Genomic DNA, 12211 nt, shown 5'->3' with positions numbered 1-12211 from the left:
TTTGGGAAACAGGCATGGCATGGACAGCAGTGCCTCAGACTCCATGAGCCCAGCGTTCCTCTACTGTTAAAACCAGACCAACCTTTGACTGTTCTCTGAGCCATCTAAAGATTAAAGCAGTGCAAGTATGATAAGCAGGTCATGAAGCCACTATCTGTTACAGCTCATAGAAGCAGTTTCATTAGAAACTCCCTAGCTCACAACTGTCTGGCTCAAGCTCAAGTCAGCATCGTTGTGGCAACACTAAAGTGGGGAAAGTTGACTATCAAGAGAGTCATACCCAAAATCATGAGAGGAGGATTTTTCCACCAGCTTAAAAAAATACTTATTAAAAAAATTGGTAATTTACCTCCAGCTAATCAAATTTCTAGGGCAAAAATGTCTACCAGCTGTATGTGAAAATAAAGACAATTTAGGGGGAAAAAAAAAAAAGGACAGACAGACTAAATACCAAGAGAATCACAGTGTTCTTTGATCTCTGCCATCTCAACTTTGTCTATACCTCTTTAGATTTCTAAAGAGAAAGAAGGTAAGAAGGTGTTAAAATGATTACATTCTGTGGCAGTGTGCCCCTCTAATCCTCAGAACTAATGCATTTATCAACTGATTAGAAAGATTATGAATAAGAGTCAGAGGACATGCATCAAGAACAAAAGTTATAGGAACATGCTGATTATCACTATAATACTGAATCTCTTGATTCTGCTTCTGCAAATACATACAAGTCCAGATGTATTAAAACAAAATTTACAACAGAAGATATATAAAAGATTCCGAACATTTGATGAGAAAACACAGATCGCTCTCCAAACCAGTGAAATGCCATCTATTCATCCACCCATTTCCAGTTCTCAAGTTATTTACAGACATTAAGGGGCCAGTTGCAACTGTCTCTTTTAGCGTGTGACTAGTCTCTCAAATTGGTTTGACCCATGTTTCACTCCAGGGCTCCGGTCCCTTGAACAACCACAGCTGATACAAGTCAGCTAATACAGATAGAGCCAAACCACAGCAACCGGCGCAGGTTTTCTCCTTAGCATGAACAAAATAACATTAAGCTACCTCTCTAGTGCTTATCTTTTTTAATTTCTGTGACAGTTTACTAGAGGAAGCACAGATTTGCCATGGATATGCTGAAAGATCCGGGTTACTGAATTGACAGCAGATCTTTCTTTCCACTGTAAAGCGGTTCCTTGGACACTTGATCTCTTATCCAATGGTAACAGGGAAAGGCAGATTTCTTCCAGAGCCACACACTGAAATGTGCCATAATTTCTCCCAGCTGGTTTGGGATACAGTCTCAGACACCTGCTCTCCAGAAACAACTCAAGGCAAGTGACTATACAATACTGCTACCAGGAAAAGACAGAAAATAAGCATTATTTTCCAAATAAACACCATCAGGCTGCCTAAGAAACAGAGCAGATGCAATGAGTTGCAAAGCTTAGAGTGGAAGCTTCTGTCCCAGAGACTGAAGAGAAAGGGAGAACTGCAGTACACAACAGGCAGGGACACACGATAAACCATGTCTCAGCAGACCTTGAAGCTGAAGGACAATTTTAGCCTGAAGAGTGATGGTACAAAACTAGCTAATGCTTTAAGTATCAAAGTCCTCATTTGCAAATAATGAAATGATTTTTAGCTCTGCCTACTCTACGAGCTCAGCTACATAGTCAAGAACAGGCTAGAAAGTAGGAGATTCTGTGCAGAGAAATTTTTTTCCAAGATATAGTCATCTTCATCAGGCTTGTTAAGGACAGGATTGTGGGGTTAGAAGCCTTGTTGTTCCATGAGCTCCAGATGAGCCCTTTCAAGAATCATGTTCACACTCACACTGCAGCAGCAGTGATAGCCAGGGCTGGTTAGAAAGCAAAAGGTTTTTTCTATCCATAACAGCAGCTGGGATGCCAATGCGTGTAAAAGGCAAACCCAAGCACCAGGAATTTACTGGTTTTATACATCTACCCTGCAAATTAGAACTACGCTTCAAAATCAGAAGTTTATTTTAAAGAAGTACTGGGGTCTGCTGGTGTCTATTTTACTTCATTCACCATTTGCTAATTAAAAATAACCTTCCAGTTGATGCAGCAGCTTACTTCTCATTACTTAGGGCTTCAACCTTCTCACTTTCCTTCAGCACGTTCTATGACCCAAGTTATACATAAAGAAACATGACATGGGCTGCAAGCTCTTCAGGGGAAGGGTAGGCTTGTACTGTATAATCATACAGTGCTTTGCAAGCCCTGATCATATAAACTGCAAGAGAGAGAGAGAGGACAAGCTCCCTGTCAACTGTTATGTCAGCTGCTGAAACAGGCCAGCTTCAAAGGCAGAAAGAAGCATCTTTAGTTTGAAAGTATCTCCCTGTCCTTAAAGGCCTTTCTTCCATGTGTTTTTGACTCAGCCATCTCTTCCCACTTGCTCCCCTCCAACTCTTTCTCCTGTGACTGTATGCTGTAAAAGAAAGCTGCTTTAGTCAAGAAGAAAGCTGTTTTCGTGACAGTACCACCACATTTGGGCTCTGAAGTTCTAACTATATATGTTTTCTTGGTGAAGTTTCATGCTGAACTATGCAGAGGTCCCTGCAGCTCCTGCTGTTACTGTGGCTTGCGTGGACACCTATGTAAGACTTCAGCTGGCTAACTCTGATAGAAGTAGCTGGCTGTCAAGCAGTGCAGTCGCCATGTGCTTGCTACCCAAGCATTTACTCATATTGACTTAAGATCAGCAGTATTCAAACAGGAGAAAACACTTTCACAGCAGAAGCAAAGCTACTGCTGAGCTTGGTAGAGACAGGGGAGCCAGAGATCATTCCCCTTCATAGAGAAGACTCTGCTGGTGATGTGACACCACTGGCTCCCACCACACTCTGAGCTCTGATACAAGACACATATTTTGAACGCTGCATCACAGAGCTCAGCAGGAGCTATTTCAAACAGCTGCCACCGCTGCACGATATTGTGGGTAGCTCTTGTGAGCATTCTGAATTGAGTGCTTTTCCCAGAAAATTGACAGAAAGCCATCTTAAACAGAAAAGCAGAGCTATGAAATATCTTAGTGCATCTTGACAACTGGAGCTGCCCCAAGGGATATCACAGAAACATCACCACTTCTCACTGTCTCCCGTTCCACCCACTTTATATGTACAAAGTCTCTTTAGGGGGGCTTGGCCTTATTCTCTCACATTCTCTCTTCCCTGTGATGCCATCTCCATGGGACAGGGGGGAGAGCAGAAGCACAGAACTCACCTGAAGTTGCATGACGACATAATTAAATTTTTCATTCCTTCCACACCCAATAAATCTGCAAACATGATCCTTCCCTGAAAAGAAACAGAAACATACAGAATGGAACATAAGATAACCCCATGATCATGATTTTTAGAAAAGCTTTCTGATCAAGGGCTTGTAACCGTAAGTGGCATCAGGCAGGGAGTTTTGCAGAACAGACGGATTTTGTTTCAACTTCCCAGTCGTGTAGCTCAGGAGAATACTGACATTCAACAAGAAAACTGACTGTGAAATAGCCACGAGTGCAAATCAGTGTCAGGGAACCTCAAATCCTGAAACTGACACAGGGCACAAGCGAGAGTGAGACAAACTGCAGTTTATACCACCACCACGTGCGTGCAACACCACCACAGCCGCCACCATCCCTGAACTAAACCATGGGTAGCACACATGACCACATGGTTTCACAGGTTCACTGGCAGCACACTTAAGCTCAGCACACCAATTTTACTCAGTAAATGCTGACTTTCACATGCCATCGCTACACTTTCCTGTCAGCAATGCTTACCCTGAAACAGCTAAACTAATGCTACTTCAACACAGACAAACTCTGATTTTAATAGTCAGAAACATATGGAAAAGAAAGATGCTTATGGAAAAACTCCATTGAAACACTGAAACAATTTCATAACAAAAGATGGAAATAAACCCGAGCAATTTCCTGTTGAGTTCTGGCATGGTATTAGAAGTACAAATTACATCTATTCAGGCAAAATCAAAACCAACCAGCCACTCTGCAACACTCAGCTAGTCCTCTAGGTTCGTTCTCTGTAGTACAAAAGTACTGCTGCAATGTCTACATTTTATTACGTGGCACCAGGCAGGACCTATATTCAAAAGATAACCCCAAATGAAAACCAAACCACCTCACAACAAAAAAAAAACAAAAAACAACACACCAACAAATCCAAAAAAAAAAAAAAAAAAAAAAAAAAACCAAAAAAAACAAAAAAAAAAAAAAAAAAAAAAAGAGAACCCAAACCATCCCAGAGGGAGTGAAGGTTGACCTGTAATAGATTTGTGATGGTGTGCTCTCTCTATATTAGCAAAAGGGGAAGTATGATGCATATGTTCCTCTAATAGCAGACTACTGATAACAGAGAAAAGGTTCATGCACACTGCAATGGTGAACATTTGGTTCCTGGTGGGATTTCTAAGCAGGGAAGAGGGTGAGCACCATTGCATAGCTTTGCCCTGTATTTCTTTGTAGCACTTGAACAATGGTGATTTTAATTATTTTTAAACCAAAGCTTATTGTTTGATACTTCCCAGTTTTAAAATAAAAAAAAATATATATACCCTATATATTAGGGCAATCAAGATGATTGAGGGATTGGAGCATCTCCCTTATGAGGAAAGGCAGAGAGAGCTGGGACTCTTTAGCCTGGAGAAAAGAAGGCTGAGGGGAGACCTTATTATTGCTTATAAATATCTAAAGGGTGGGTTGAAGGAGGATGGAGCCAGACTCTTCTCGGTGGTTTGCAGTGACAAGACGAGGAGCAATGGGTGTAAGCTGGAACATAGGAAGTTCTGTTCCAACACACGGAAAAACTTCTTTACAGTTCGGGTGACAGAGCACTGGCACAGGCTGCCCAGGGAGGTTGTGGAGTCCCCTTCTCTGGAGATCTTCAAAACCCGCCTGGATGCAGTCCTGAGTAATGTGCTCTGGGCAATCCTGCTTTAGAGGGGAGTTGGACTAGATGATCTCTAGAGGTCCCTTCCGACTCTAAAGATTCTGTGATATACAGTAAACAGTATGTAACACCCTTGGAATCCTGCTATTGCTCTCATTTTGCGCACCATAGGCCTGGGACATCAAAAACTGTTGGGGACAGCAAGATGTGACAGAATAGGGACCTGGAGCACAGCAGGAGACAAAAAAGCAGTTTTCTCACTGGAGAACCAGAGCAACACATTGAGCTGTGGAACATGGAGCTCCATCCCAGGGATCCTGGTAAGAGCATGAAGAGCCCTCCCTCCAGGGTCCAGCAGCATCCCACAGCAGAACACCCACACTCTCTCTCCTACCACAAGGAGACAGCAAAGCTGCTGGCAACCACAACTGGAGGGACAGAGGCCTTGGCTACTCCTTACACCCTTTGGAAGAACAGGCTTAAAACAAACAAGCCAATCAATCCTAGTATCCGCCTGTATCTGGTTAGATAAGCAGGGAGGTTATGTGGCAGCAGATCCTTCATGTCTCTGTCACAGACTTAAGGACATCATCCAGTTTCAGGTCTGAGTGTGCAAAACCATGCTGAAACCATCAAGGAACGTCACAAGCCACCATATTTAGAGATCAGGAAAGTACGCTCTTCAGCGTACATCAGGGCAGCCTGCACACTCTTCCTCGATCCTCTCTCTCACATATCAAGCCCATGTCCTGTGCGTGCCCATGACTACTGGGTGCCACTGGTTTCCTACTATCTGCAAATTCATTGCAAGTCCAGTGTTGAATTTTACATACAGGTTTTTGGTTTCCTGAGGGAACTCCGTGAGACGCTGCCTGGATGTAGCACATGTCCTGGCCTGGGCATTACCAAGAAGGGACTGCCAGCAAGCCTCAACCGTCCCACACATCTCCTTGCCGTGGGTCCCAATACTGATGGCCACGCTGCCTGCCAATTGATGTGAAGGCAGCCTCAAACCCAGATTTGTTACCAGGTCAACATATCTGGACAATCTCAGCAAGAATTAGTTATGTTTCTTTAGGAGCTTATGATACCTATGCGCTTTAGCAAACTGGCAATCTACAGAGGTCTCAGAGAGGATGGACAGGCCAGTGTCCACGCTTATCCCAGACCTGACTCCTTTAAGTCTGTACAGATTCACACAGACCAGCCTGGCTTACTCACAGACACACTGCGAGTCCCACTTTGCTTTGTTTTGCCTTTCAGAGCACCAGGAGATGGATATTGAGGTAACAGCCAAAACAATGACTATTTCTACTGGCTATGAAGCTACTGTATGGTAAAATGGGTAAATCACTCCAATTTTTACTAGCTTTTATTGTTTTAAATAATTGCAAAGCACTGATAGGCATGTAACCTGGTTTGAGCAACAGGATTAATTTCTCTTTCAGTAATTTTACTTTTCAGTGAGGTCTCTTCTAATGCTTGGGAAAACTGCATTTTTAGAAGACTCTAGTGTCTGAATTTGTGAAAGTATTTAGTTTATACCCAGCTGTGGTGTGTGGGTTTCAAAGTCTTAGTGTTTTTGAGCCTTGCCAGGTGCAGGGATGAGGAGGAGCAAGACCTGGGCACTTCACCCAAGCTGGATTATTTCATACCATGAACATCACATTCAATATAAATTAAGAAGTTTGATGCAGAGTTTCTCTCTCCCTTGATGGCTGTGATCCTCCAAACCTCTTGCCCCGGTGCTGGACCCCTGAGCCTTTTCCTTCCTCCCAAAGCCATAGCACTGCCAGTGTCCAACATTTGCTGTCCCCTGCTGGGAGTGCACAGCTTCCGACTGATATTGGCCAAGTCATAATCCTTGTATATTTTATACTAGCATATCGGGATCAATATTGGTTCTTTAGTGTTATTACTGTTAATTATTTAGTCTTATTCTATTAAATCTGTTTAGTTTTCAACACCTGGGTTTCCTTGTTTTTTCCTCAATTCCCCTTCATCAGGTGATAGAATAACTGTCTGAACAACAATAAATTGTTATGAGTACTTCAAACCATAACACCAGGACACTATGTGCTTTTTATTGCTGTAAAACTATGGACAAGAACATTAAAAACCAATCCTCTGACAGGGGGGACCCTGGCCAGCTAAATCAATCATTTTAGCGAAACAAGACTGGTAATGTCCAATATACTTCATTGCGACTTAAGACACATCCCTGCTAATTTGGTACCGCCTCTTCTGATTTTGAGTATATTCTTAAGACCTTATTTAAAAAAAAAAAAAATTAAAAAAAAATCAGTTTCCTCCATAACATTATTGTTTTCTGGATCACAAAATTTTACAGAAAGAAAAAGCATTTAATTTTTAAATTTATTATATTTGAGAATTGTATGCATGTTGAGGTAGACAACGTTACATGTTCTGCTTGCTGTAACTTTTGAAAATGAACTGACTGACAGTTCTTGGCGACCTACACGATGACCCACATCCCCAAACTGACTTGATTTTATACTGAATCCTCCTTTCCAGCCTAAAATAGACTCCTATCTGACCTGTTGGTCTTAGGAATTTAGGCTCTCCTTGGAACAGCTCTCCCATGCACTACTCTGCAACACAAGTAACACCAGGAAAAGAAGAAGAAAGGGAGGAGGGAAGATTGTGCCAATTCTTGCATGAAACAAAAGGAATATAACAGAGTGTAGAGAAAGCAGGCCACATTTAGAGGTGGAGTATGTACAGCCAGCTAGTAATATAGATGGGATAAATGCTTGCAGCATCAACCCCTCTAGGTTTCTGAGGCTTTTACTCATTTTTCAACTCAAGGAGGCACCAGGTTACAACTGTTTGCTTTCTCGGAGGAGTTCATGCCATGCTGAAGTAGCAGATGGAGACTGACAGTCAGGCGTGACTACGGGATTCCTGCAGACCAGTCCTGAGGCTGATCAGAATTATGAAGCCCGTAAGAACAATCATGTTAATAACCTCCTGTGCAGACAGGATGATGGGAGTGTCATACTTTCCTTTAAGGCAGAAGAAAATAGCTCTCTTTCCTCACATATGCCCTCCTCAGGCATGAAGATCATAGCAGAAAGAGCAGCAAAGTGTATTTTAATCCAAAAATGTAAAAAAAGGTTAAAAGAAGTTTTTTCAAGGTATAGTATGGGGAGTCTCACAACCATTCTACTGCACTAACTGCCAGCTCACACTTGCTCCTTTGCTAGACTGTTCCACTGAATAGCCTCTCTGATATTACAGAAGATCACAAGTTCATACTTTAGAAAATAAGTCCTATATCTGTATTTGTTTATTACTAAAACAAAGCAGTTATATTTGAACAAAGTAAAGGAACAGAGTAAGAGATTATAAAGAGTTTTGGCCTGTTAACTAACTAACTAACATAGGTTGGAGGAATAAGTCAGCCTGATGTTCCTAAACTCTGACCTGAGAAAAGTTTCAGAGAACATGTGGTTTATTTTCTCACATGCATTCATTTTTCCAAGTATTTAGTTAAGGCAATGTTTTAACATTCACCCATAGACGAATATTCTTTCTACTGCTGCCTTTAAACTAAAGTGAACATAATAATCTCCCATATAATACTGGGTAAGAGATACAAATATTTCAGTTACCGAGTCTTCACTATCCTTTTTCTGAAGGAATTTAAAAATTGCAGTCAATAACCATGTCCTCATGCACAAAAATACCTTCAAGTATCTGGAAGACCCTTCCAGCCCAGGATAGAGATTCATCACCTTGTAGAGATCTAATTAAAAACCCCATGTTCATACTGAAAAACTTTCATTACATGAAAAGCTTTCATTACACAGCACTTAAAAAAATAAATTATGATCCTTTTTTGAGTGTATTTTTCCACATGGATCAATTTCAAACTGCTGGAAACCAATATTCTTGCCAATCTTCTCCTTTAAGTTCTTAAATATTCCTAATGTATTTTCAATACAGCAATGCAACTAATTAAATAGTAAGAAACAAACTGTGACAATATTGTTGCAATTTGAAGTGTCTTTTTTTTTTTTTTGGTAACAGACTCCGTGTTTCCTGCATTTTCACCTGCAGAAAATAAATAACCACTCTTCTCCCCAAAGGAGTTCAAGAATTTAATATTGTAAATTTATGTTAAAATCATTTTGTGATTCATTTCCATAGATGAGCTGTCTTGTTGCTAACAGTCCACCCAAAACACTGAAGAAACTTCTACTGCATAGATTATCATAAATCTCACGGCAATTCTTGTTACTCTTATCACTGCTACCTTACCAATTCTTGCATTTCCTCTGCAGTACAAGACCAATACTGACATAACAGCTTGAGTACGGCAGCGGCCACCAGGATGGCTGCAGGAAAAGGAAAACGTGGCATTCACAAAAAGCGTCAGAGAACTGGGTTTGTTCAGCCTTAGGAAGGCAGCAGAGGGGGATCTAACTGCTGGTTGGAGTCACCGAACAGAATAGGGCCAAGAATTTGTCAGAGGTGCACAGAGAGACATTGGACATGAGCTGCAACGTGGGAAGTTCCCATCACGTGTAATTTCTTTTTCACCACGACGGTGGTCAAACCCTGGAACAGGGGCCCAGAGATGCCGTGGGATCTCCATCTTTGGAGATCATTCAGAACTTCACTGGAAAAGGCCCAGAGCAACCTGATCTATTTCTTTCTGCTTGGAGCAGGAGGTTGTATTAGAGATTTCCAGAGGTGCTCCCCACCAGCCTAAATTATCCTCTGGATCGATCTATGTCAAACACTTATTTTTCTTTAAGGCCTGCCTCTCACATCAGCAGCGACCTCTGACCTCTCTAATCACAAACTCAGCTTAACTGCAGAATCATCAGCCAAGGTTCTTTTTATCCAGGTAATACATGAAGTATCAACACCAATAATGGTACGCTGCTGGCCAAAAATAACCAGCACGGCACAGCCATCCAGCAGCTGAACCCTAAAGACAACCACATAGGAAAAGCCCAAGTGCTTAGTGACATAACTTGCTTGAGCACTTGGCACTGCCAGGGTCTCAATTATATGCACAGTTGTGGACATCTAGTTATACAATTGCTCTCACCAGCATTTGGAAAGCTGCAGCTATTTCTCATGCTCTACATTATAGCTATAATATACATTTTACAGCTATCCTCTTTTTTTATTCACCTGTCAACATCAGTATCAGGTTTATCAGCTTATCACAGGTTTTGTATTGTGGGGGTATTGAATTCACGTCTGTACAAATATTCTTAAGAAATGGAGGATCCATCAGGACTAGAAAATGAAATGAGAGATATTTTCGTCATCTTCTAACTTTACTTGGAAATGGTGTCTGTATCTTGGCAAAGCTGACTAGCATACAGTTTTCTTTCCTTCGCAGTTAGCAAGTTTCATTTCTGGTCAGACAAACTAGCTGACTTCAGGGACTTGTCAACTCAGCTGGAAACAAGGAGTTTTGAACACGAAAGAGAACAAATTCTATGCTGGAAGTAAGGCTTAAATAACTACATTATTCAATAGTAACCAACTAGGATTTAATCAATTGGGTTAACCTTGCTAGTGCTTCCATAATAAATGAATGAACTAATGGATATAAAAACAAAAAGCTGGTTATCATCTTCTAATTGAACAGTAAAAGGTAAAACTGCCTGACCTTGAATGGCATAATTTCCTCTATTTGTTTCTCAAGACCACTGAAAACTTTAAGATGAGCAATTGATACTAGATCCCCCATAGGGCAAGGCAGAATAGCAAAGGAGCAAGAATTCAACACAGTCTCAAAAAAAGTATGTTTTAAATCCTCTTTCATCCATCCCATGTCTTTCCCCCCATCCCGTGACACCATGGTTGACACAGAAAACATGTGGCGCAAACACCAGCTCACTCAAACACCCTTAGGACTCTTTCCACATGGAAAAATGCAGTGCTGGGCAAAGAGGCTTGAACTACATCACGTGTCTGAATCTGCCACCCTGCAATAGCCTAAAAGCCCACCAAGGGTAATTTACCCCACTTTCCAGCCTTTACAGATAGCTTAGTTACATCAACCTAGCAAAATACTGCAGAAACATATAAATCATGTCTACAAGAGTAAAAGAAACTGAATCGCAGAGAGTTAAGGCACCACTTCAACATGAAAAACTCACATATGCAAAAAGAAAAGGCTAGGACTGGCAAATGAGAAAAAACAAGCAAGATCCCCTTTCTTCCCTTATATTGTTAGGAAACCCTTACCTGTCCAACCCCTGGCAGTAAACAGGGAACAAGCAACACAGACCTCCTTCACTATCTGCTGTAATAAAACTAGGTACTCAAAAACTACAATGTCTGTGACCAGGCTGCATCTTGCACAACTACTCAATATGCAGAAGATCTCTGCACTGCAGAATAAAATTAATCAGAGTCCTACGCAATGAGATCGGTCACACTGAAAAGAAGGCATTTACAAAGAAAATGACACACTGAAGAGAACTTAGGAATATCTGGCTGCCGAGCGAGGTCAGAGGCAAGTACACGGGGCCTCGTAGCCTCACACCAGGGCAAAATTGCCCCCACGGATGAACAGAAAACAGTGCTCAGCACCAGAACAATCTGGCCATTTTAACTGACAACTGACTGTTACGCTACTCCAAGGAGAATCCCAGCAAAGGAAACGGAATGCTGTGGCCACATCCATATTTTCAGGAGCCTGTGGACCAGAAGGCATCTGAAGTGCATGCCTCGTGAGAGATCCTTTTGCACCATCCTCGTCCCGCAAGCCCTCCGAGTGCTCCCAGAGAGACCTATCAAGAAGTGGGTAAGGACAGAGAGAATACTTTTAAATTCAAAGCATCTGCTGCTGGGCCTCCCACAGCCCCAGCTGAGCATCTAGAAAAGACACAGTGCCTGGTTTGGCACATAAAGATGGTTTCCACACCCCTCTCCACAGAGGCCTGAAAGCTAGAGAAAATAATCCACTGGATTTCATCAGGGATACTGGTTTACTATTTCTGCAATTAAGGCTGCTGTTGGAAAGGCAGACTGATACTTAGATAGCCCAAGCCAAGTACCTCAAAAGCTGTGCAAGAGCTGTTCTAACAGAGCCATTGCGTTTTGATTAACCTTAAAGACCTCAGAAATGAGAAGCAGAGGCTGGATAGTATTTCCCTGATGCTCCTTTGCCACCTGAATGTTGCTCCACAGCAAATCCAGGGTGGGAATAAAATCCAGGGAGAGCGGGCAGATTTGTTTTCTGTCTGTATTTCAAAGGGTTAGAAAAGCATTGAAGATATGGAAAAACATCTG

At 41.8% G+C, this 12211-nt stretch overlaps 1 protein-coding gene across 1 annotated transcript in view; it reads right to left on the bottom strand.

The window, feature by feature from the left end:
* TTBK1 (tau tubulin kinase 1) overlaps nucleotides 1-12211 on the bottom strand; it is a 90300-nt gene that overhangs the window by 63349 nt on the left and 14740 nt on the right. Inside the window, exon 4 of the mRNA XM_009894837.1 lies at nucleotides 3249-3322. Coding sequence (XP_009893139.1) covers nucleotides 3249-3322 — 74 coding nt within the window. The remainder of the gene's footprint in view (nucleotides 1-3248; nucleotides 3323-12211) is intronic.

The sequence above is a fragment of the Charadrius vociferus genome, unplaced genomic scaffold (assembly GCF_000708025.1).
Source record: "Charadrius vociferus isolate BGI_N301 unplaced genomic scaffold, ASM70802v2 scaffold411, whole genome shotgun sequence".
NCBI classification, from domain to species: Eukaryota; Metazoa; Chordata; class Aves; order Charadriiformes; family Charadriidae; genus Charadrius; species Charadrius vociferus.
This window is presented reverse-complemented; position numbering and strand designations above follow the sequence as displayed.